The sequence below is a fragment of the Vidua macroura genome, chromosome 5 (assembly GCF_024509145.1).
Source record: "Vidua macroura isolate BioBank_ID:100142 chromosome 5, ASM2450914v1, whole genome shotgun sequence".
Taxonomy (NCBI): Eukaryota; Metazoa; Chordata; class Aves; order Passeriformes; family Viduidae; genus Vidua; species Vidua macroura.
In genome coordinates, this window is record NC_071575.1 from 27974851 (window position 1) to 28000152 (window position 25302).

At 45.3% G+C, this 25302-nt stretch overlaps 2 protein-coding genes across 4 annotated transcripts in view; one reads left to right on the forward strand and one right to left on the reverse strand.

Moving 5' to 3' along the window:
• The first annotated feature begins 418 nt into the window (after window positions 1-418).
• On the forward strand, window positions 419-15811 carry DENND11 (DENN domain containing 11). Its single transcript, XM_053979056.1, has 9 exons — window positions 419-841; window positions 5903-6002; window positions 7065-7223; window positions 7903-8056; window positions 8297-8435; window positions 8905-9036; window positions 9226-9376; window positions 9574-9642; window positions 10735-15811. Exons 1-9 carry the CDS (start codon window positions 601-603, stop codon window positions 10928-10930), a joined length of 1341 nt encoding a protein of 446 aa, XP_053835031.1. The 5' UTR covers window positions 419-600; the 3' UTR covers window positions 10931-15811.
• Window positions 15812-17249: 1438 nt separating this feature from the next.
• The window catches only part of AGK (acylglycerol kinase), a 35459-nt gene continuing 27406 nt past the window's right edge, over window positions 17250-25302 (reverse strand). For all 3 annotated transcript variants that reach the window (XM_053977883.1, XM_053977882.1, XM_053977884.1), the window contains 3 exons: window positions 23755-23825; window positions 19614-19698; window positions 17250-17725 (listed from right to left, as the gene is read on the reverse strand). In XM_053977883.1, coding sequence (XP_053833858.1) covers window positions 17588-17725; window positions 19614-19698; window positions 23755-23825 — 294 coding nt within the window. In that variant the 3' untranslated portion in view covers window positions 17250-17587. The remainder of the gene's footprint in view (window positions 17726-19613; window positions 19699-23754; window positions 23826-25302) is intronic.

A 25302-nucleotide genomic window follows, 5' to 3' on the forward strand; every position in this document is an offset into this window, starting at 1 on the left:
CACATACCAGTATATACTGGATCGGTGTCCCTGACTCTTTCAGATTTGTGGTTCGCAGCTTCCACCACAGCCATTTGAGGAGGTGCGAGTCTGCCCCCGTTGCTCTGCCCAATTCCCGTGGCTTTCCCAGCAGGATGGCTTTAACGGGGCTGGGGGAAGCGGCTGCTCGGCACTGCTGTCACAGCCTGGGGGAGACAGAAGGCGGGCAGCTGGCTCTGCCCTGCGCCAGGAGGTGAAGCACGGGCAGGCGGACTGTCCCCAGCCGCCCGTGCCCCTCCAGGAGCCGGCACCGGAGAGCTCCGAGCCGGGATCTCCGCCGGCTGCCCCGGGCGGCTCCGGCCGCTCCCCGGCGCGGCTGCCCCGGCGCGGCGGCCCCGCGGGCCCAGCCCCGCCCCGCCGGTGACACCTCCGTGCTCCCGCCCCTCGCTTCCCGCTCCCCGCCGGTGCGGCGCGGGGGGTGCGGCTCCGCTCGGTTCAGCTCGGCTCGACTCATCTCGGCTCGGCTCGGCTCATCGCTGCTCCGCTCGGTTCGGTTCATCTCGGCTCGGCCCGGCTCGGCTCATCTCTGCTCGGCTTGGCTCCGCTCGGCCCGGCCCGGCCATGGTGGAGCGCTCGGACGAGGCGCCGCTGCTGTTCTGGGCCGAGGGCCCCGCCGTGTCGGCGCCGCCGCCCGCGGCCGAGCCGGGCAGCAGCAGCAGCGGCGGGCGGCGGCTCGGCGGCGGCTGGAGCGCGGCTCTGTGGGACGGCGAGGGGCCGGCGGAGGCGGCGGGGCCGCCGCGGGCCGAGGCGGAGGAGGACCAGATCGTGGCCGTCTTCGTGGTCACCTTCGACCCCCGCACGGGTGAGCGGCGCCAGGAGCGGGCGGGCCGGGGCGCCGGGGCCGGGCCTGGGGCTCCCGGTGCCGCTGGAGTAACATGGATGCGGCCGGGACTGGGCTTCCCCTGGGGACCGCTCCCCCCGCATCCTGCCTCCCAGGGACCGCTCCTCCCGCCGCGCTGGGGCAGCGTGGCCGGACCCAGTGGTGAGCGGCCGGCGGGAGCCGGGCTGCCCTCTGCCCCCACGGGGGACCGCGGCTCAAACGCACGGCTGCCGGTGTCGGGACCGGGGGCCGTGGGCATTTGCCGAAAACGGAGCACAAGGGGGATTGCTTTTGGTCTCCATCCTGCCGAGAAGTAGTTCTGGCGGGAGGAAGGCGCCTCGTCTGGTGCCGCTCCGAGGAGAGGGATGTGTCTATCTCCACGGCACGGGGAGTTTGTGGACGGCGCTGGGGCATCCCCTGTGCCCCGCACAGATTTAGGCCGAGCCTCTGCCCAGCGCTGCCTGGAGGGCGCCAACCTGTTAGCAGCATCTTGAGAGCATCCTTCTGTCTCCGTGGAGTGGCGCAGACCTGCCCGCAGCTATCGGTGATGGATGGCGTTTGTGGCAGGCATAAATCCGGCAGGCTCGCAGGGCATGATCACCAGCAGCAGCGTATTTCTTGGTGACCAGTGTGTTTAGAGGCTGGCCTCTGGTGGGATCTCTGGGACTTAGTGCTTTGAAGGAGTGCTGCGATCCAGGAGGGCAGAGGAGAGGGGCAAGGGAATATATTTTCCACTTCTCACTGCCATATCCATCTCTGTCAGTGCTGTTGGACTGTGCTGTTGTATCACTACTGACAGAGGTTATTAATTTCAAACCTGTAAATCAGCATTTCAGAAAATGTCTTAACTTTGTTTTCCTAGTCCCGCTGCTCCCACAGTATCCACCAAACAGGATGTCAGGACACAGATAGGAAGTTAGCACCTGCTTTGCACCTGTGAACACAGGTACTGCTGTGCAGAGGGGTCTGATGTCCTGAGACACATTGTTGGGTCTTTTGGCTGCCAGGCACCAACCTGGGGTTCAAAGGCAAGAGAGACATTCAGGAGCCCATTTGCATCCAGATGTGAGACTGAGCTCCTCTTTCTTCTCTAGACAGGCACTGCCTTAGCAAATCCATGGCAAAACTATAAGAGACAGGGAAGAGGTCTGAAAAGCACAGTGAGGTTGGTTCTTCAGTGGGAGGGGAAAGTACCTGACATCCTGCTCACAAGAGGGCCTTGGTGGTAAAGACTGAATGCCAGTCTTGAACTAAAAATCCTAAGTAGAGGACAGGACATAGCTGCTGGTGTGATGTGGTGTCAGCAGTGCCCACTGTCAGACAGCATGGCTGCTGTGTCCCAAAACACCCAAGGATTCTGAGAAGTTACCCTTTCATACTGCACCAGAGAGAAGTGTCTTCAGTCTAGACATCATTCACTCATAAAAATCTGAAATAAGATTGGATATCATCTTTCCAGCAGGAGATGGAAAATAGAGGTGTTTCTCCTAAGTATCCAAAATATGAAAGAGTCTGGGTGCCTGCAGCAACAGCAGGTTGTCTTTCGATCTGACAGCATATGTATTCTACGAAATGGTGAGATTTTCTTGAGAGTTGGCAGAAAGCTGAGCTTTCTCAGGAATTTTTCTGAACCAGCTGTTGCTTTGAATGAAGTCCAGGGAAAGTTGGGCAACAGCTCTTCTCACATCTGATGTGCAGTTAATGCTGGGTGTCATCAGCCTTGGAGTCGTCTGTCAAGTCCAGGAGGATTCAGCCTCCTGCTGCTACCCAGCATGGATGATAGGTCTGTGAGCAATACACCAGCAAATGTCAGCTTTACAGCTGGGAAGCAAAGTGCCCTGTGGAGGGTGTGGACTTGGAAAAACAGTATGAAGTTGCAGTGGTGTGAACTTGCTAAGGGCAGAAAGAGAGTACAGGAATTACTGGTCAACCACATCAGATAGTGTGAAGGACTTCTTTTATTGTTTGTAAGGGTATCTGGTCCTTGTGTATGACTTAAAGGAAATCATCCAGTTAGTGTCTGAGCTGCTTGATTCTGCCCAGGAAAAACATGGCAGACCTCCTTTGCCAGCTTGCTGAGGCATAGGAACAGCTGAATTTCTGGTGGTGGCTGTGCAGGTGGTTATGCCCGGTAGTGTCTGCCCAACTACAGGCAAGTAGGTGGGCAAGAGAGGTTTTGCTGTAGAAGCATGAAGTGACTATGCTAATAAAGAACATAACAATTTCCCTCCAAAATTTAGAAGGGCTTGAAGCAGAAGAGCTTAGTGCACACAGTTGCATGTGATGAGTTTCCAAAGGTAGGTTATGGGGTTGTCAGGTCACTGTTACAATTCCAGTGTCCCTGTGGCTGTCAACACTTGGTGCTGTCCTCATGTGCAGCACGGTGAACCTTGTGGCACTTGAGAAGGAGCTTTCTTCACTGCTGTTGTGGGGCAGCTGATGACAGTCACCTTTGTGGATGTCCCACACAGTGTGTTAGCTTAAAGGGTCTGTGAGTAATGGAGAGAGACAAGGAAGGAAGAGAGGGAAGTAATGTGTTTTGCACCAGGGAATATGCAAATATTCTGTTTTTCTGTCCCACATTTCTTCTGTGCAGGAAACAGAGCAAGTGTGATGTTTAGGTTACACTTTATGCTTCTCCTGTCCTGGCACAACATGGTAGCATTGCACAGTAGGGGACCCTAAAGCCTTCAGGAAACATCTAATAGTGAGGAGTGACAGGTGATGACCCCCAAATGCTGGTGCCGGTATCTTCTTTGTGAAGATGTGAAAATCCAGTGGAAAGAAAATACAAGGGAAAGAGGAAGAACTTTGCACTCTAGAAAATGAGTGCTGGCTCAGACCTGACCTGAAGGTGGGAGATAGCTTCCAGGAGATCAGATCTGCAGATCTGACTCTCAGCAAAATCACTAGTCTGCTCTCTAATGCTGGGTGACTCTCACTTGGAAAGTTTCCTGTGTGCATGGGAGCTGCTTTCTCCATGGGGAAGGGCAGTGCTTCCTGTTTTTCTACAATATTGTTCCCTCCTCCCTCCTCTGATTTCTTGGGCAGACTGGCAGTCATATTGCATCTGGGTGAAGTCTCTCCTTTGTTTGCTCTCCTGTTTCGCCAGACTGACTTTCCTACTTTTTAATCTCCGCGTTTGTTCTCCGACTGCCACGTCGCCCGTGTGTTCGTAGGGCAAGGTGGCATGAGGAACAGCCAGGAGCACAGGTGCAGGTTGCTCCTGACAGATCCCAGAAGAAAAAAGTAGCTACGTGATAAGTGAGCTGGTTTTGAGGTCACACTCAGGGTAAAGATCTGTTTCAAGGCATCCTTTCCTTATTGCTGCTACAGAACAGGCACTGTTTGAGCAATGTCCACTTTAACACCTCTGCAGTGGATGTAACCCCTGACAGTGTTTGTGACTAAACTGAGCAAAGCCCATCTTCCTTTGCCCTTGATGGCACTCTCACCTATCGGTCTGTGAATCTACAGGTTATGACCAGTAAGGGATGCTCTGTGGGGCAAGGCTTAAAAGCACATCTGGCCTTAACCACAATTTCGTGGTTATGAGGCAACAGTCTCAAGAGCTGACTTCCTCACGCTTTCAAGGAAGGTTCTTGCACCTTTAAAAAGCAAACCAAACAGGCTCACACAAGCCCCAAACAACAAAAGCCACCATCTATATATAATGTGCGAGCCCTCCAGGGGAGCGCGCGGGCTGCTATGATGTCATTGGTTCTCTCTGCCAGCCTTTCACACGCCTCAGAGGCCGAGGCGCTGCACAGCAGAGCTCTGTGCTTCCGTGTGGGACTGCCCAGGGCTGTGCTCGGGATCACGAGGCTGCTGGGCTCCCCGGCCAGCCCGGCTCTGCGGGAGAAGTCTGCTTGTGCACTGCAAGCGGGCAGTTGGATGCACAGCTTCTCCTGTTGCCATGCCTAACGCTGTTGGGTTTTTTGAAGTCCTTGCCAGGCAGGGCTGGGGGAGGTCTACTGAATACAGCATCTATGTGAGAAGAAAAATAGCCTATTTAAATGTCAGTAGCTAAGCCCTATTCCTGTGGAGGCATATACTTGTGCAGTATGAGTAATGAGACAAAAGACAGGCTTCAGAAATGAGGCCTCAGATTTAAATATCTCCAATACTGTGGGCAGACTGACAGAGACCAGAAACGCAGTGGGTGAATTTGGAGCACATCTCAGTGCTGTGGGAATGTCCAGGTGAGCAGGTTGGGCTCTGAAGTGCTGGCATGGGAAAGTGTGAGAAGTGACCCCTTTGTTGGTCCATGGTAAACTTATTGGACTTCATTTGCTTTAGAGACATCTTGTGACTTCTCTGATATAATGTTCCAGGATCAGGCTCCTCAGGTGGCCTTTCCCCTGAACAACTGCGTGCTTTCTGGCTGGGTTGGCGGGTGACAGATGTTTGCTGATCTTGATCTAGCTTGTAATTTATGTACTTTTTTGTTGGTTATTCTAGCATGCACAAACACATTGCAGTACTTGGATCACCTCAGCCTCCATATAAAGCTTCAGCTAACTCCTATCCTAAAGAAAATAGGAGAGATTTCAGGGAAGAAGTGATGATTTGGATGATGGTTCAGGGGTTTCTGTTTGACCAGGCCTGCCAAGCACAGGCAAAGAACAATATTGGTGGTGGTGTGAGCTATCCCAGAAACTCATCTTAAAGAACAAGAGTCTGTCCTTTGGTTCTTTCTTATGGGATGGATGCTTGTGTAGACCAAAGCTTATTCACCATCAGGTAAAATCGTAGCTGCTCTGTAATTAAGCTTATCAAGAATAAATCAACAAAATAGCACTAGCTTCAGAAATGTCCTGCAGCGTCTGTGTGTTGTGCTACAACAAGTAACACTTGCAAGAAACGTGTGGAGTATTATATGCCATGTACTGTCTGTGACAATTTAGGAGTTCAGGAGTTATTTTAGGGCACTGTTACAGGTGTCCCAGGGTTAGAAAAGCAACAACTTGCTGTTGATGATGTATGCATTTTAGAAACGGGTACTGTATTCAAGCTTACCCAATTGAATTTGCTTCTCTGCAGGCAACATGGTGGAATGGTGTTTACCCCAGGATATAGATTTGGAAGGTGTGGAATTCAAATCCATGGCAAGCGGGTCCCACAAAATCCAGTCCGATTTCATGTGAGTACATCTGAGCTATATTACTTCTTCCTTTCTTAGTTGTGCATCTATACCACCAGCTCTTAATTCAGAACATATAAGAAAAATACCTTCTAGGAAGCTAGGGTCCTGCAGAAACCTGCTTGCTAAACTGTTTCTACCTGTGCCAAAGATACTTTTCAGACACTTTCAGTATGGTATTAAGTACCAGCTAGCTGCAGGGATCTGCTGTATGACTGCTTTGCCTTTGGAGGCCAACTGGGGCAGGCCAGCTTCTCGCTGGCGTGCAAATTTCAGTGTGTACTGGGCAAATGATCTGCACTGCCACCATTGAGACTGCAAGCAGAGGCCTAGGGTGAAGGGCAAGGAATGGCAGAACTGAAATGGAAAGGATTTTGCAGGAACAGGACCTAGAAAAATATTCTTAACTCTGCCAGGGCTTTTGGTTCCTTTAAATGTTGTTATAAACAGGTCTTGCTCACTTTCTTTTTTGCTAGCTCCTTCAGTGGAAACACATTAAGAGAGGAATTTTCTGCATTCTGCTAACCCAATGTTGCAATGCAGCAATGTTTTGCAATGAACTGCAATGTCACAATTCCTTTTGGTCAGGAATAACAGTTACTTTCTTAAAGGCATGTGAACTGAACCCTTGCAGTCTGATGATCAGAGTGTGCTTCAATGTGCTGGCACCCAAAATATGACCAGGTAGCTGTACTGTACTCAGAACTGCATTTGCTGCAGGCTTCTTCCTTGGAGGAAGGGCTCTGCTCTGACTGAATCATGCATTCTGTTGGTCTTCCTTCCAAGTTATTTATTTGCATTCCTTACTGGCCTGTGATGTGGCTGGTGGGGGCTGTAGTGGGAACTCCTGGGAAGTCTTGCCTTAAATATTTTGTCTTGGTACTGAGAAGTCTGGGGCACCCAAGGCCTGTCCTCAGCCCTTCAGTTAGCAGGGTGGGATTTCAGGGAGTTCCTTACCGAAGAAAATATGTTCCCAAATCAGTAATTTTAGCCCTCAGTTACCTTTCTTTCTTCTCTTTCCTCTTTTTAAAGTTAACCCTTCTGTCAAACCTTTGTCTCCAGTTATTTCCGGAAAGGGCTCTGTTTTGGCCTGGCCTGCTTTGCCAACATGCCTGTGGAGAGTGAGTTAGAGCGTGGTGCCCGCATGAAGTCCGTGGGCATCCTCTCCCCTTCCTACACGCTGCTGTATAGGTACATGCACTTCCTGGAGAACCAGGTCAGGTAAGTTCCCTTGGGAATGAGCCTGGCCATTCCCCACCTGGGAGAGGTAATGTTCTTTCTATGGAGAGCAGTTTTAGGCAAGTGAGAATTCAGTAACAATGCTCTGCTGTGATTTCCTTGACTGGCTATTTATCCAGAAAGTATAACAGGTTCACAGTGTGAAGGAGACAAGGAACTGATTAGCAGCAGTCTGTTCCTTCCTAAGAGGCTAGTCAAATGCTACCCAAACCCTGATTATTGTAGGCAGACGTAAGTGTCACAGGGAAAATTGAGAGAACAAGTTCCTGTTTCACCTTCTGAAAACCATTTTATTAGGGCCTTACAGAAGGCTTCTAATTGTGTAATGGTGATCCTAGCTAGCTGTGTGCTTCAGTTGTGTTGAGTGGATCTAGCAGCAAAAATGGTGATGGCAGAAAACTGCTTCTACCTGAGTGTATTTAAAATAGGACCAGTGCTCTGTACACCCCAGCTTGCCACCTGTGTCAATCCTGTGCGTGTTCTCTGGCTGCACTGAGAGCTGGTAGTCCTGATGTTTCTTCTGCCCTCCTGGATGAGTCTGTGCAACTGAGGCACCCAGGATCCCTTTTAGTTGGGAGAACAGATGTTTGCTGGGGGCAAGGCACTAAACAAATATTCTGGAGGTACTACAGATCTCCCCTTTTTTTCCTTTCTTTTCCAGACACCAGCTGGAAATGCCAGGGCACTACTCCCATCTAGAGGCATTCTATGATGACAAGAAAGGAGTTCTCCCTGATAGCAAGGGCACCCCCAGCTCTCAGCAACCCATCCATTGGCTGCCTTCCATCCACAGATACATGTACCCAGAGATGAAGGTGAGGCAGGTGCCTGAGGCCTGCAGGAATGGGCAGAGGTCTGCTGCTCCTTGCTGGTGCCTCATACTCCTTTATGTAAGCAGTCACTCCTCTGCTTTGTAGGCTGCTTTAGATAAGATTTTGTTACTTGGACTGTTGCAAGCTGTGTGCTGGTCTTGCTCCCACATTTAGACTTAGCATCTGTGCATGTGTCCCTGTTTCACCTCTGAGCTGTTTTCTTCCCTTTCGCTCCACCTGCAGATCACACACCCTGCTGGCTGTATGTCTCAGTTCATCAAATTCTTCGGTGAGCAGATCCTTGTCCTCTGGAAGTTTGCCCTGCTGCGCAAGCGCATACTGATATTTTCACCACCCCCAGTTGGAGTTGTCTGCTATAGAGGTATGTTTCGAGGGACACTGCAGAGCTCTCATCTAGTAGGCTGAAGCACTGCAGAAATGCCTGTGAATACTGAGGGGACAGACGTCATGCACATCTTCAAAATCCATTGTGACCATGACTCGTGAAGATAGCGCTCAGTCTGCATTTACACGTTTCCTACCAAATGCTTTTCTTCAGGCCTCATGAGTAAGGACACATCTGGCACTGTCAAACTCAGTTCCTGTCAGCACAGGACAATAAGAGCGCTGACTGAATTTGTGGATTCTAGAATGTGGTATTCCTATGGGAGAACTGATTATTTCCTGTGCAAAACAGGATGTCATCACTTGAGAAGTTATGGTGTTCAAGGGCATTTCAGAGCTCTGACCATTGTTTTCATAGAGGCCTGTGGGAGAACTGGGCAATTGGGGTTCAGAATGCCCTTGAGGGAAACCAAAAGCATCTCAGGATGTACTTCTCTTGTCCACAGTGTATTGCTGCTGTTGCCTTGCAAATGTTTCTCTGCCTGGTCTTGGAGGAACTGTCCCGGAGTCCAAACCATTCTTCTATGTGAATGTGGCAGACATAGAAATGCTGGAGACAGAAGTATCATACGTGGCCTGTAAGTATGATGGATTAGGCGTGATGTTTTTAGCTTCAGGCTGCAAAATGTCTTGAGACACCAGACTGTGGAATAGAACTGATGAGAAATAGGTTGTGCATGGAATGACTAACTATGCAAGCAGGAGAGAACAGTTGGTCTGCTGGGAAAGCAACATGCTGCTCTGAAAATCTTCTCTGGTTTTGGCAGGTACCACAGAAAAGATCTTTGAGCAGAAACGGGATCTCTATGATGTCTATGTGGACAACCAGAATGTGAAGACGCATCATGAACATCTGCAACCACTCCTGAAAATTAACAATGCTGACAAGGAGAAGTACCGACGGCTCAATGACCAAAGGTAATCACAGACACCTGGGTGCTCCTGATAGGAGACGTGGAATAAAGAGGACACTGCTTGCTCCTTTGTACTTTCCTCCTTGTAGTATTTTGAAAATATCCCACTGGTTCAGCTCATCTCTTGAAGATTCTGGTCATCTCATAAAGATTTGAGGTTCACAGTAGGTATGTGCAATTAACCTGTCTCCCTTCTCTCAGGCAGATGTTAATGTATTCTCAAGAAGTGGGTGAGGATTGCAGCTCCTGTGAAGAGGACCTTTTCATCTTGTGAGTGGTTACCTCTAATACTTAGTTGGACACAGCTAGTTTTAGAGAGCCTCTTGCACCGATTTTGTGTTGCACTGTTTGACACATTATGAAACAGCATGTTTGACATAATTCCATAGTTAGCTTTCTTCCTCTAGGGTTCCAAAAACAGACTGGCTCTTCCTCTTCAGATCATCTTCCTTTCATTTTGAGAAGCCAAAGCGTAATATCCACTAGGGTCGCTTCTGTGTCGGGAGGGAGAAGTGAATTTTAAAAACACAATCAGAGATGTAAGAATGCCCTCGCAAATATAAGCACTATAGGATTTTTCTTGCCAGAAATTCTTCTTCTTTGGCTCTGAAAAGGACAATGTTAATGGGAAGCAGGCACTGTACCATGATGGGGGTTGGTACAGTGTGGAGATCAGACCTGCATGTGAAGGATTGGCTTACTGATGTGGTTGACTTCATACCTGGCAAACAGAGGAATGAGAACTGGGTGTAGAGTGGGAGGTACAGAATTAGATAAAAACCACATGTCTACCATCTCTGCAGCCCTTCACTGCCTGTTGCTATTCACGCTCTGCAGCAGGTGAGAAGTAATGGGATGAAACTGTGTGAAGGGCTGTCAGGGCAGAGCTCTGATTGTTGAGCTTCACATGTGTAGCCAGAGCTCTTTCTGCACAGCTTTGTGTGTTTCTAGGAAAGCAGCAGGAAAGAAGGAGCCCTCACTGATGTGTTCTGCACCAGTAATGGAGAATTTATTTACCCACTGGCTTATCAGATGGGTGACAACACTGTTTCCTCCTTTACATTACGGGAGCTGTAGGTGTGATGTACCTGCTTGGTGACCACAGAACACACTTTAGCTGATAACGTGGCTTCTTCTGAGGGAAACGCACAGACGGGAGCACCCCTGTCAATTAAAAGTTACTGCTTTTTTATTCTGGGTCACCTGTAGAGAGAATGGAAAAGTACTACAGCGCCACCTAACAAGGTGGGATCTCTGGCTAAAGGGGGTTAAATGCAGTTCTGGGGCTCTGCTGCCTGTTTGTTAAATACATTGTCTTTCTGGAGGTCCAATGCAATCGCTTTTGCTGACTTTACCCTGTAGGTTTTTCATGGAGCAGAACAACCGCATATTCCAGACACTGATGGAGGTGTCAGCCAGCCAGGACAAGACACTGACAGCTGACCACGCACGAGGCATGGGTCTGGATCCCCAAGGGGATCGAAGTTTCCTTATGGACCTCCTGGAAGTGTATGGCATTGATGTTATGCTAGTCATTGACAACCCCTGCTGCACTTAAACCAAGGGCAAGGGCGATGGGGAGCAAAGATCACTTTTTAAAGACTACCGGACATTGCTTAGGAGGATCACTGGAACTCACCACAGCCACAGTTATTTAATAACTTTATATGGAGAGTATTTATAATTTTAAAACAAAATGTGATTTTATTTTCTCACACTCAACTTCCCAGTGAGTACCTGCTCTAAGGTTCCTTTTGGGTTTGTCTCCCTTTCCCTTTCATTTTTGTTTTTTTGTTTTGTCTAGCTAGGACCAGTGCACCTTTGCACCAAACCTCACTGTTGCCAGTGATAGCTAGGTTTTGGCCTAGCCTGGATACCTGAGCCCTGAAGACTTCAGGAAAGCACTTTGATGACAACCAATGTGAAATGCTATAGCTGAGCTTTCAGACTTGGCTGGAAAATCCTCCTATCAACTCCCCCTTCCACTTGGGGACTGAAGAGGGCTTCAGCACAAGCTGTTAATAGCCCAATCTCGTAAATAGCTCCTACTGAGTTTATTGGTGGGGACAGTTAAACCAATGGTAAGAACCAGGACTCCTTTAAACACTCCTCACCCAACTTTAAGGTGAATTGGAGTCAAGCCACCCTTCCTTGTAAATGGCAGAAGCAAGTTTGGGATCGGGGATGCTACAGGATCTTATGACTTTGCTTACTGGAGCAGCACGGTTTCACTTCCAGCATCTGAGGTGGTCTAAAATAGCAGAGACTGCACCTACCTATATCATAGCCAGAGAAGAGCATCCTCTCTCCTCAGTCCATCCCACCACCACCTTTGGCTTTTAGTTGCATCGCACCTGCTGCTTTGGTTTAAAATCTTCAAACCAGCAAGATTGTCTCCCATTTAACAGGGACCAACACCACTGAGCCACTTTGCAGTCACTTTATTGTCCAGCCTCAGCTTGGACCATGCTGGGCTGGATGGGGTAGAATAAGTATGCTTTAATTAATGTCACTAGCCCTTCCTTTGTAGCTGATGGGACTTGATGCTCCTTTGCTTTAACACTGTCTGCTAATCCTCCTTTTGTTGAGCCTTCAGCACTGCCTGCTGCTATCCCTGGCTTTCTGTGTGAGACAGAGAACAAACCCTTCAGGTGGAACAACTGAAGCTTGCAGGAGGTTCCCTTGGAGTTTGGTATTCTTAAGTGGCACAGTTGCTAGAAGCAGTGTTTAAAAGCAAGTCTGTCTGTTTTCCTGGGTAGAGCTGTAGAACCAGATGAAACAAATGTTTTCTTATGTGGAAAGAATAGGATTCAGTTAATGAAGAACTAGTCATTAACTCCAGGAAGGCTATCCCAGTAAAGAGTAATCCCTTTGCCATACAAAAGCCAAGAATCATACTGTGGGTTCCAGGTGTGACATAAAGTTTTGCCCCAAATCCTTCAACCAGTAGCAATATCAGTTTTAAGCTGACTGTTCTTCCTGAACTGTGGCTATAGCTGATTAGTTGCTGCTTCTATCATTACAGATTGCAGCACCCTTGGAGGCTTTTTGTGTATTGTAGGAAGGCAAACTGTAGCTGATGTATCCATTTGTCCTAGCATTTTATAGGATGAGACAGAGCCTGAACCACCGAGATCTCACCCACTCTCTAAAGCAGGCAAGCACCTTTTTGAAACCAGTGAAGCAAATTTTCTCCAAGTATATCCTCTGTGGATTGTCTCCCTCTGAAAAGGAGGAGGCAATTGTTCCTGCAATTTGCCTCTCTCTGAGCAGTCACTCCCCTGACTGCTTTTTCAAGGCTTTGAGATGTTTTTGTAAAGAAGAAAATATGCTGTTGTTCATACTGTCAATTGCTCACAACAACTGTAACATCATCATCCTTAGAAGGTTGGGGAAAAAATGTAGAAAGAGGTAAAAAGAGCTGAGTATCATTTAATGGAAAGACCAGTCTCTTTTCCTTAAGAAATGGCTTTGCTTTTAAATGGATACCTTAAGTATAAAAGTGGCCCACAACTTCCACACTTTTTTTCCTCTAACTTCCATGTTAAAACTTCAGTTTTAACAAGCTGCCTTGCAGTGATGATCCCTGAGGAATCGGGGCAGCTGAGCCGTCCTTTTATTGCTGTCACTTCTTCAGACATCAAAAGAAAAAAAACCAGAACTGAAACTAGTCTCTAGCAATTTCTCCTCTCACTTTCTTGAAGGTTTGCTACATAGTTTAGCGGTGGTCAGTTGTTAATGACTTTCTTTTCTATTTTCTTTAGTTCTTTTGCTAAACTAAACAGAAACAAACCTTTGGTTTAATGTTGAAATTTTACAGTCAGTGCAGTCAGAGGCTTTCTAACACCCTGCATTAGACCACTGTTGTTTAAAGCTGTTGGAACATGAGGTCTAGTAGACAGCACTGACATAGCCCTTACCTAAGCAGAAGCTCCTGAAATTCCTATTTGACATTTAATAAACCTCTGCTTTCCAAAAATTAGGTCCTCAGTTGTCAGCAGTAGTATGGGTGCAGAAGCATCAAAGCAAGCAATTACTGTAGTAGCATCCATGTGCTACATCCAGTTGGATGGTTGCAGCCTATTTTGTTCTTCCTTGTAATTTTGTTCTTCCTTGTAATTTTGCTTCCCTATCAAGGCTCTCTTGGCAGGCAACTGCTACAAAAGTCAGGAAGTTGTCCAACAGAAAACAGAAGAAGACTTTTCTCTCCTAACCCTTCCTTATTTGATTAGCTGCAGAAGTGCAGCAAAAGGACCTGCGCTCCTTTTCTAAAAGATAGTGCTTTTATTTTTGTCACATGTGGAAAGTTCTTGAGAAATTAGTAATGGGTACATAACAGAAACAAATTGTTATAGCTTGGGGCATGAAGGATTGTTCTGTGGAACCAGTTTAACTGAGTCTTATCTATCCAGAAGATACCATAATTCAAGGTAAAACAGTTATGTACAGATATTCAAAATCCCCTCCTGAGTGCTCAAACGGTGCTTTGTTGCATACTAGCAGCTGGGAGACATCTACTGGGTATGTTTTGAATCAAAAGAGGGAGGAAAATGCGACATAAGATAGAATATTGCTGATTTGTCTTCTCCCTTTGCCTTTACAGTGGTGCCTTCAGTTTCTTGGGTGTAATGCTTCTGGTCAGTTGCTGTGATCAGAGCCCAGGTTCGAATGGTGGTTACAGTAACCAGGTCTATGCTGTGCCCCTATGTATTCTCTAAAACTCAAATTATTGGCTAGCCAGTGCAGGTTCTCAGCTTGTGCTTGCTTGACTTTAACCAGGAGAACAAGAGCTTCCTAACTATATCTTAACTTGAGCTGCACTAGAAATGTATAATCAAGCAATGAATTATTACTGCTAGTACTATCTGCATTGAAGGGTAAAGCTTATGAGAGACATAAAAGCTCAGTTTTCAATCTGAACAAGCAACACCATGCCAAACATCTACATCATCCAAAAGTCTTCCCACTGCAAGGTTAGGCCAAGCTGCATAGAGCCAATAAAGAACTATAATGGATACTAGGAGAAAGGCACTTGATGCAATCAGAATTCAGATTTGTCTTACAGACATGCTACTACCTTCTTTTCTAGGCTACATGAGGTACTTACTGCAGTGTATCTTACAGCCAATGGTTGTGACTGTCACAGGAGCTGAGCTTGCTTGTCCACCATCCTTCTGGGCAGAAGTTCCAACACCTTTTCAAGAGGAAGTACCTCCCTGTACAGGTTATTCAGTAAAGCAGGGTTATGGTGATAGCCCATTTTAACAGCTGTCAAAGTTAATGAGCAAAAGGTTGGCAGTAGCTGTGGCCCTCCTGGCCACAGACTGTGCAAGGGATGGGCACACTTCTCTCAGGGAGGTGGAAAGGCAGTGGCTTCTAGAATAGCAGGGCAAGATCACTCTATCCTAAAGCAAAATTCCAGGTACAAAGCATGCACACTAACCCTAACTCTCATCCTAGCCATTACTTCTAAGTTAGTTGCTGTCGTCTTCCCACCTTCCCAAAACCAGTGGTGTAGTGATTATAAGACAGCATAAATGTCTTTTCCAAGGGACTGAATGTATTGATTTAACAGTGTGATCTGTCTAAAACTGAGGGTACTAAATGCCCGTGAACCAGGATTTTAGATCTTGGTTAATGCAACATGTCATTCAAATGGGAATGTTTAAATGTGGTCAAAATAAACAGGTGCCTTGAGCTAGTCCATCATTAGATTGTTATCCTTCCTTTTTTATTTATGTTGCAGTATTCTAAGCCCTTCCAGAGTTGAAGCCAGGTTAAGTGTTTTCATGAGTGGGACCTAGGATTTTACTCCTCATTCCTGTCTTGGTGTTTGTACAAAGGAAGATTTTTGTGTTGCTGTCAGACAGAAAAATGAGAACCGAGTCCTTTCCTCAACACTTTAGATAGCGGGTTCAGCCCCTGCCAATTTTATGTAGTGTCTATCTCACACCTCCCTTCTGAATGTTGCAATTCAGAGGTCTAGAATTACCCTATAGTGGAAAAACTCTGAACTGCAGAGGAAGGAGAAAAACTACTTGAATGGTATTTGTACAAGCTACTCAACTTATGCTGATATGAATATTTAAATACCAGCCTGTGTCTCAGATGATCCGTGGTACTTCAACATCAGAACAGCATCAGCAATACCAATTCTGAAGGGATCTCTTGGTTACCCTCAAGCAAGGAATCACATTGCAATGGGAGCTATGGAAGAGAACCAGTGATTTTTCCCTGTAAAATGGTACAGATGAACGAGGAGCCAGTTCTCACCATCTCATCCCTTGCAGCAGGCTGGGTGTAATTCTAACAGCTCTGATGTTGTTTGCATCTTGCAGATGTGTGGTTGCTCCCATAGGCCTGTGGCTCTGTAGAAAAACTGCTTACTAAAAACATGGGTATTTTTTAATACTATTAAAGCTTACCTTTTTGAAATGGCTGTTGCCTTGTCTTTCCTGCCACTGGAGAAAAAACACATTGCTGATTTTATTACAGAAACATCAACTTGAGGAAAAACTCCAGTGGTGAGGACTGCCCTCAACTCTGAATGAGCCAGGGGCTGCAGAGCAATGTCCCAGGTGTCTCTGTGGCAAACAAAAAGAGCAAAGCACAACCAACCATGTTCCTTGGAGAGTGACCCAGGGCTCCACTGGGCACTCTTCATTACTGCAAACCAAAAGACAGCACAAACCAGGTCCTATCACCAGCATAACTATCAAAAGAAACTCGCAGGCTTCTATCCCCTTCAGTCTCAGTCAAGAGTTACAGAACAGCTAGGGCTGGAAGGGACTTTAAAGATCACCCAGTTCAGGTAGTTTGTCTCTCCACAGTGTAGTCCAGGGAAGAACATTAAGCTTGGTTTCAGCATCATGCAGAAACCCAAGCCTGCTTCCCCTTTTGAGGCATTTTTCCTTTAAGATGTCTCCAGCAGAGGATGCTGTTGGAACACAGGCTGCCAGGATTCAGTCCTTGACAGAGCTGCTGGAAGCCAACTCACTTAGGTCTGTATTTTGATAACAGCACAGTGTCAACAACTGAATTTAGATTAGACCACAGCGTAACACATTGACTACAGACAACCACGTCAGAAAAATAAGGGTAATTTTCTTTCTTCTAGTAAGCAAGGCAGAATCATGCGAATTTCTAAGTAAGAATAAGGGCAACAGATAAGCTTGCCTAAGTCAGTAATACTTCCTTTCAGCAATTAAAGCAAGCTATAAACAAAAGCTCATAAAAGCAACAAAACTAATTATGGTACTGAGGCTCAAGGGGGGTGGAGGTTGCATATGGAGTGGTGAGCACTGTTTACATTAGACAAGAGCAATCAGACACAATAAATAATAAACTTAATTTGGATATCCTTACTGGAATTATACTACTGCAGGAATAAAAGGAATACTTACAAAAAAAAAAAAAAACAAAAAAAAACCAAAAACAACAAAAAAGAGACTCACTCAGCTTGTTAAAGAGTCTTTCTAAATAGCTTTCCAAAACTTTTCATACAGCTTTGGGTCAATGATGTTTTCCAATTTGCTTCTGCGCAATATACCTAAATTGATCAAAGGAATACATTTCTACTATATAATTACTGGAACTCTGTGCTGTTGAATCTGGCAAGATGAAAAAAATTAACAAAAATATCTTATCCAGATACATATGGTGAATTTTTAACCTTGCTCTCGAGCTTTGTATCACCAACCTCCAGTTTATTTTGTAACAGGGTAGATAACCAACCATCTGTTTTAATGTGGCAATTCCAATGTTTCAGAGAATTCCTCAGCATTACTCCCCACCAAATATTTTTTTCCAGGATCCCAGGTTTTGCAAGATTTTTACATGGGTAAAGTAAACCTAAACTCTTAGAACACAAAGACAAGTATACTTAAATTTTACTTTAATATACAATGGCATTACAGCAGTAGCATCTGGCACACAGCACTCAGCCTGCAGTGCTGTAAATGGAACAATGATGACTTCTTAGGGGAGGTGGAAAAAAAGATGCCATCAAGTTAACATGCATTTTTCAGAATTTTCATTTGCCTTTTTAACCCCTCTGTGATCAGTCAAATCATACACTTCCAATGGAAGTACCTCACACATAAAAATAGCCAAAAGGCTTTTTAGTCAAGTGGGGTTAAACAAGTTAGTTAGGTCACATGAGCCTTGAAGAGACCCTGGTAAGACTGGTGAGCACTGGCCCCTGCGCCATGAATTCTCATTGTACCGCTGCCTGCAGTAGCTGCTCTCTCATTCTGGGATCGCAGAAGAACCGGAGTTTGCGGGGTAAGAGCTTCACCTCCACAGGCATAGCTTCATACTCCTCATTATCAATGCCAAAGGATCCCTCAGTGCCCTGCGTGCAGTGACAGTTAAACATCAAACATTATTTCAGCAAGGCTGTAATGCTGATTTTACTAATAAAACATAGTTGCATACTCAGCTCAGTCTCAACCAAGATGACCCCCTGCCTCTGCCTTCCAGCCCATTTTCTCTCCACAATGCACGGAGACCTATCCTTCACTGCACAGAATGTATTAGGAGTCTGGTGCACGAGATGTTACCTCACCTAGTTACTAATTAGTAATAATTAAATGCTAGGGAGCTCTAATGACCCACATTGTTTATACTGAAGGATTCTTTTCTACTGGAACTACAATTATGTGCACTTAGATCTTGGGTCTGCCAGTGGTGACATAAACTAATCTGCAGAAATGCCTGTTAAGTAACTTCTATTAAATCCATGTTAAAAACCCCCTTTCAGCATTGTTTTACTATATTGATCTGAAACATGAGATGCAAAGTAATTTACTGGCTAGGAATTACTCAGCAGTAGAATTTTCCCAAGTGTTTAATGCTGATAAAGTCACCATGTGATTAAAACCATTCATCAAAATGGCAGGCTGACTTTACCTAAAAACAACTTCAGTGACTGCATTGTGTGCCCTTGACTCACGGGAGGGCTGTGCTACCTGGGTACTCAAACCAACTCCCAGGGAACTGGGACACCAGAGTAGCACAGACTAGAGGAACTGGCACAAGTTCTGGCAGTCAGAGGTACAGCACAGCAGTCCACCTCCATCAGCATAAGCTGGTGAGACTCATCTGGGCTGCCTCCAGTTCCTTCACTGGAGCTGGGCCATGGAGTTGAACAGCACTGCTCTGTACCATGCACTCATGTTCTGAAGATCTTAGCAGCAGCTGCAGTATGAACAGCTCATTTTATACCACAACCCGTACTTATGGCCCAGCTGTACTTAGCCCAGCACTGCAGAGTATTCTTTCAGAATCACAAATCTGCCATGATCTGAATTCAGTGGAAGTATTCAGATGCTGGTTAATAATGACATCATAATTCAGGATTTTTACTTGGTATCAACAGATTTTTTTGCCTTTCAACACATTCTTTATCCCTTAATATGGAATTATTTTGCCAAATGATAGATCACTTGAAAACAGAAATTATCTATGAGATTGATTTCGTGTCCTTATAAAAACAAGAAACTGTCCTCCCAGGTCTGCAATAACAGCTCAGAGGCAGGAAAAGATGAATCTAAATTACACAGGCAGGCACAACTTTGTCTTCTTTGTCAGCTTCATAATTTCAAAGTTTTGAGGCACTTCCTTATACTGATCTCAGCTCCCCTGTCCTGTCTTACCCCTCCTTTGTCTCTAATATTTATCTTCTTCTATACAGTACAATGCTTTGTAAGGCATAGGAGAAGAAGATCCACGTATCACAGCACTACAGAATGTTTGAATCAACAGTGGATCATCTCATCCAACCTCCCTGTTCAAGCATAGTCATCCCAGAGCACATTGCACAGGATTGTGTCCAGATGATTCTTAATTATCTCCAGTGAGGGAGACTCCACAACCTCTCTGTGCAGTCTGTTCCACTGCCTGGTTATCTGTATAGTAAATAAATTCTTCCTCATGTTCAGGTGGAACTTCCCATTTGTATGCAATAAACTCAAGTAAGAGACCCTTTAACCACCATGACTGCCTTCATAAAAGATCTGCCACTATTTCCTGGCAGAACAAAGCTCCCCCTTCAGGTTTACAGACAATTTGGGGAACTTCAGTATGTCTCTTCTGGCAAGGGACTCATTGGCTGCACTGTGGAACTGAGTGTTTGCAGTATAATCAATCTCCCTGATTTAGAATAGGAATTTCTCAAAGTGCAGCATCAACAGGTACAAGAAACAAAGTGAAAGAGTTTTTCAGCTCTCTCAGCTTCTCACCTCTGGAAGTTGCAAGATGCATCTGCTGGCTTGGATGCGCTGACTCCCTTCAGAGCACATATGTGGATCACGCACCTTTTGACTTCTGTCCAAACCAAAAGAGAGTTAAGGTAAGGACATGCTTCTCTCAGAAGCAGCCTTCTTCAGAGATGACATTTTGCTGTGGTAAATCACTACACATTTGGTAAACTTAGAGGTTATATACACAAATATTTGTGTGTTTAACTGTGAAAAAAGTAGAAGAGACCTTCCCTCTTCTGCTGCAGTCAATGCATATCATAATGGACTGACAGCCTCCAACCAGCTTCTGCTCTGAGGTTCTAATTATATTTGAACACTGAGCAGAGTTTTGTGCTCTTCACTTCCATGCTGAACTGTGCACTTCCTGTAGTGATTACCATCTCCTCATATCTCATGCACCTAAACTTACCAACAACCTAAGCAACCTAAGCAAAAAAAAGATAGAATTATAGTTACATTGAACCATTAAATTACTATCTAAAAACAAACAACCCCCCCACATTTTTCATATCAAAGCCAATCAGCACGACATTTCTTATCAGCTGCTTCTGTTATCACTCATGAAGAAATCCCCATAATTTTATCTATTCCAAATAACATATCCAGTTTGACAGTTTCTCTCTTCTGGTGCCTGTGAGATTCTTATTTATGTACTGTACTTATTTAAGTGCTGCTTCCTTTCCTACTTCTGCTGATGTCAAAAGGGAGCACATAGAATGCAGTTTCCTGTCTTGGAAGGCTGGTGTTCCAAGTGCCACATGGCCTTTTTCAAGGCTTAGGCTGCTGTCCTGTCACTGGCTCAGCTGTCAGAGAACAGTGTGCTGCAATTCCTTTTCCCCACAAGTGCTGCTGCAGAGTGAGCACAAGCTCTGGGCTGTGCTGACTTTCCTCTGCCTCCTGACTGAACCACACACATAAGCTTTTGACTGACCCCTGGCAAAGGGTACACTGCATCCCAGGCAGCAGCCTCTCAGTCTGGACCCTTCTCCAGAAGACAGCAACACACAAACAGCAAAGAGAACAGCACAGAATTACAGTGTTAATACAGCACAACTCTCAAGCATGGCAGAATTATCACAGATATTTCTCTAACAGGCAATGCCTGCTGTCCCCAAATTTCCATCTTTAGACTGACATGAAAGAAGGGTGTATTTAAATATTGCCTAGGAAAAGAACTCACAAAAGCATGTCAATCTCCCTGTACATCAAGTCTTCTATGCCCTGAGGAAGGCATCGCTTCTAAAGTCACAGAAAATCCCAGAGAAGGAACATGAGAAGAGAGGGTTGAAATAGGAGATGAAAATCAAAGACAAGGAAGAAAAGCAAAGCAAAGGGCAGGGAAGGACGGAAGCAATATTAACTGTGTAAAGTTTGGTTTTAATCAAATATGTATACACTAAAAGATTGATGAGCGACTGTGAGGGAATTAAACATCCTCCAGCAATATAAATTATAAATCACTGATGGCATGCAATACTGTCAGTTTATACAGTGCTGTTCAAACGAGCAGCAAGATTCCTCACATAAAGTTTAACCTGCTTGGAGTTTATCATACAAGGTCCTAGATACATACAAGGCATACTCTGGTGAGCGAGCAGATTTTTTTTGGCCAATGAAGGCACATGAAGCTCTACAGAGATGTAATTGTGGGGTCAAGGTAAACTCAAAAGAGCGAAGACATGGAATTAAAGATTAATCAAAGGAGAACACTGGTAGAAGTAAATAAGACACAACTCCACCTGCAGTGATTGCCCCTTTAGTGGTTCAGCATAAAAAAAAAATCATAATTCATCATGATTCAGAGTAAAACCTCTAACAAAAAACCCAGTTTTCTGCACTGTAGATGATAACTGTAATTGTGCCCTGGAGTGACAGCTCTCCATACTTTCACATATAGAATCTAAACTGGCTACCAGGATGTGGATTACTGCTGCCACACTTTCCATGCCTGCTCTCCTTCCCTGCAGCATTTCTTATTAAGCACTCCATTCTACACAACTCTTCTTCCCCCACCTCATCTAAACATCAGCTCTATGACTGCTGTGGATGCTCTTGATAACACAGATCTGATCCACAGCCAGAGGACACTTTTGTACACCTGGGATGACTGCCTCTTTTCTTGGAAATCCAACAGCAGCTACCCATCAGCACACTAATGCACCCCCATACTTCCCCAGACACACACACACACTGCCTGAGTCTCCATGGTAGTTTCCTGCCGTATGTGTGGTTTTCTCTGTGTGACCCATCAGTTCTCATCAGCTCATGTCAGTGCCCTCTCCAGCATAAAAACCCCTTGATATCTGCACTGAAAGGCTATTTCCCCTAAAAACCTTTTTCAGCCCCCCAAATTCTGGTATTTAAATTATATGCTAAAAAATAAGAAAAAAGAAAGAGTTGTTTCACACATTTCCAAACACAAACCCTGTTGGTGCTAGGCAATGAGGGGCCTCTGACAATGGGCTTAACTCAAATCCAGCTGGCAAAGGCACAGCGAGACCTCTGAGCACCCTGATTCTGCCTTGAAAAAACAGGGCACCTTTTCTCTGATCTGACTCCTCTCTGTACAACTAACCATCCCCTCCCCCTGCTCCCCCACCCTCCACACCTCTCTTTGTCTTTGTTACCTACAGGCTTTTTGGCACTATTTAATCAAAAGAGCTTGTTTCTCTGAACTTTGCTTGAACAGCTCAAAGCTTTCAATACTGCCTCTAATTAGCTCTCAACAGCAGGGCAATGGTAATGCTCCCCAGAGGCTTTTTCTGCACAACACTAACTGCAGTCACAAAATGTGCCACACTACTGCAGGAAGCATGTCCAGTCAACACAGGAGGTATTATTTACACCGGGAATACACTTGAATATGCCTCCCTCAAGTCACACAAGCTCATCTACATTCTTCTGCTAGCAAAGTGTTTGAGAATCAAGAATTGCATGTCCTTTATCTCTCTCCTTTACGAGACCAGGCTCCTCTTGCTTTCAACAGGAAAACTGCCTCCTCCTTTCCCTCTGTAGCCTTCAAAACAAGAAATCAGTGTCAAGCAACCACGGTCCACATGCTCATGCAATTTGAAAGCAGCTGCAGGTGGTAACCTGACTTACAGTGTATGCATAGGTCAGAAGATTTTATTCCCACTGAGGCTCCTGGGAGGCTCAAATAAGGGGCCTGAGTTGCCATTAGTATCATAAACAAGTATCTTGCAGGAATTATTAGGGTGATGACAAGCAGGTAAAACTGCAATGAAATCCTCCCATTGATTTCACTAGAGGGAGCTCAAAGACTGAGAAAACAGCAAAATAAAAGTAATATGGACGGGAGCTCCCCTGGATTTAGCAGGAATATCTGTTGCTGGTAAAACCTGCACTGAAGACGCAATGTGTTTGTGAGTGGGATGTAAAGGAGGAGCTGAAAAAGGCAGCTCTGATTTGCTTCTTGTGAGAGCAGGAGGAACAAGCACACTACAAGACAACATCACAAGCACAAAGGAAGCAGTAACATTCACTTTCTCCACACTCTGCTTCTTCATACCTGCAGCCTTTCTTATTCCACATACAAGCAGGACCAATACATTTGCTTGAAGTCCCTGTTTAAATCCACATCTTCCCAAGTTCTTCCAGCTCAGACCTGATTTCTCACAAGAGCTATTGAGGCAAGGAAGCTCATTTCTTAGACGAGGGCCTGTCTAAACACAGTTCAAGAATTCCCAGGTACCACTAGTATAAACAAATCAGCTCTGTGACCTACCTCTCAATCCACTGAGCAGCTAGGGCTAAAAGATTCTGGGCTAAGTCTGCATAGCTGCCTATAAAACTCAGTAAGGACAGTAATATCCAAGCAGTACTGACTTACAGCAACAGGGGAAAAGATGAAAGGTATAGCAAACTCAGAAGTTAGGAAGAACTCTAGGTTCTGAATACTCCAGGTTATGGAGCTCTGCCTTGTTTACAGAAACAGAAGATGTGTAAGAATTTTAAAGAACAAAAGTACTAGTCCCCATGAACCAGTACTGACTGATGTGCTTTGCAGTTCTCTGCTTCTCAATTTGGCAGTACATTATGAGAGAAAACCAGCATATTTTTCAGAGATCCTGTCCCCTTTTTGCAGCCTTCCCATACTCACCCTCTGTGAACAAACTCCCCTTTGCTGATACTCTCTGCTTCAATGCAAATGTCCATGAAGTCCTCAGTGCGCTGTGCAAAAAAGGATTCAGAGTACAAACAGTTAACATTTGAAAATACCACACCCACGATACTGCAATATGTTCACACAATGGGCAGTCCTTTGTCCCACAAAAGGAGGCAGAAGATGCATTTCTGCATTTCATGCTTTATTACAGACAGTGTTTTCCTATTAATGAATATTCAATAAATACTATTCACTATTCAACATTCATTATTCAAGCAAAATAGTGAGTCACACGTTTGGCTTCTCGTTACATTTAAAGACAATAGCAGATCTCTTAGGCTTACTTATTTAATTTCTATTCAATGGGTCTTTCATGAATTTAAGCAATAGTACAATGATACAACATTTGGCCACCAAACACCACAGTAAGAGAATTTTAAATTATACAAATAGGAAACCAAAGTGTCCTTGGTAACAACCCTTTAAATTCCTTACTTAGCTTCTTTCCTATTTACAGCCTGCCCTTAAACTGAGTATACAGTACAGCTTTTTCCAGGAAAGCAATTTTGATTAAGATGCAACTTATTTTTTTATGTATTTAAATATTTTTGTCCTGGCAAAGCTGTAGTGTGCAGATGCAAGGAAAATGACAAAAGTCAAAATAAACGCATCTATTAGTGTAACTTTGCTGCTCTGCAGAGGCACTGCCTGGGCTGCACCTGTATGGCTTTATCAGCTTCCCTTCAATGGGGCAGCCTCTGCCTGAATCTGAGGTGAGACACAGAGACAGGAGTGGCTGGCAGCAGTCATCAGATATGGCCTGGTATTGATTCCAGAGAGATGCTGTTCAGCTTTGAGGGCTACAGGACAAGCCCTCAAGAGGGACTTCAATGCAATAATAAGGGGTCCACACTTGTAGAAAAAGAGATGCAGTATCAAGATACTTCCAACTCTAGAAACAGGAAAGTACAACCGGTCTAATAAGAACTTGTCAATTTTTCTAGGCTATGCAAGAGACCTGAGAACCCTCTATCCCTTCCTTCTTTTCAAAACCAATATTAAAGTGCATCTTGAAGGCCTAAGGGAGGCAAAACAAACAAAACAACAGAAAGAGCATAAGGGCTAGTTTGTGGCAGAGACTTTTTCTGTTCTTGGTAGGTCAGTTTTTACTTTACATCACTGGCTCCAATCCAGTTCAACAACCAAAACTCTTGTGTTCAAGTGCTACCTAAAAACCACTAAAAAAATACCCAAATACTAGTCTCTGTCTAGCTTCTACCATTACTAGGACACTGTACTGTAAAACCATAAACTACAACTAAAGTTCATTTGGTATACTCTAAGGAGAAACCAGGAAAATATTAAAAAAACTGTATTGGCCTGTTTCGGCTCTTTTGGTCTGATCCTACAAGATAACCTATCAATATAACTCACATTTTCATGTTCTTAAAGGCCCTGACTTCTAAGGAAGAAATATGTTGCAGTAAGTTAGCCTCATGTTAACCTGGGTAGAGTGCCAAGGGTTTCCGGCACCCTTGAGGA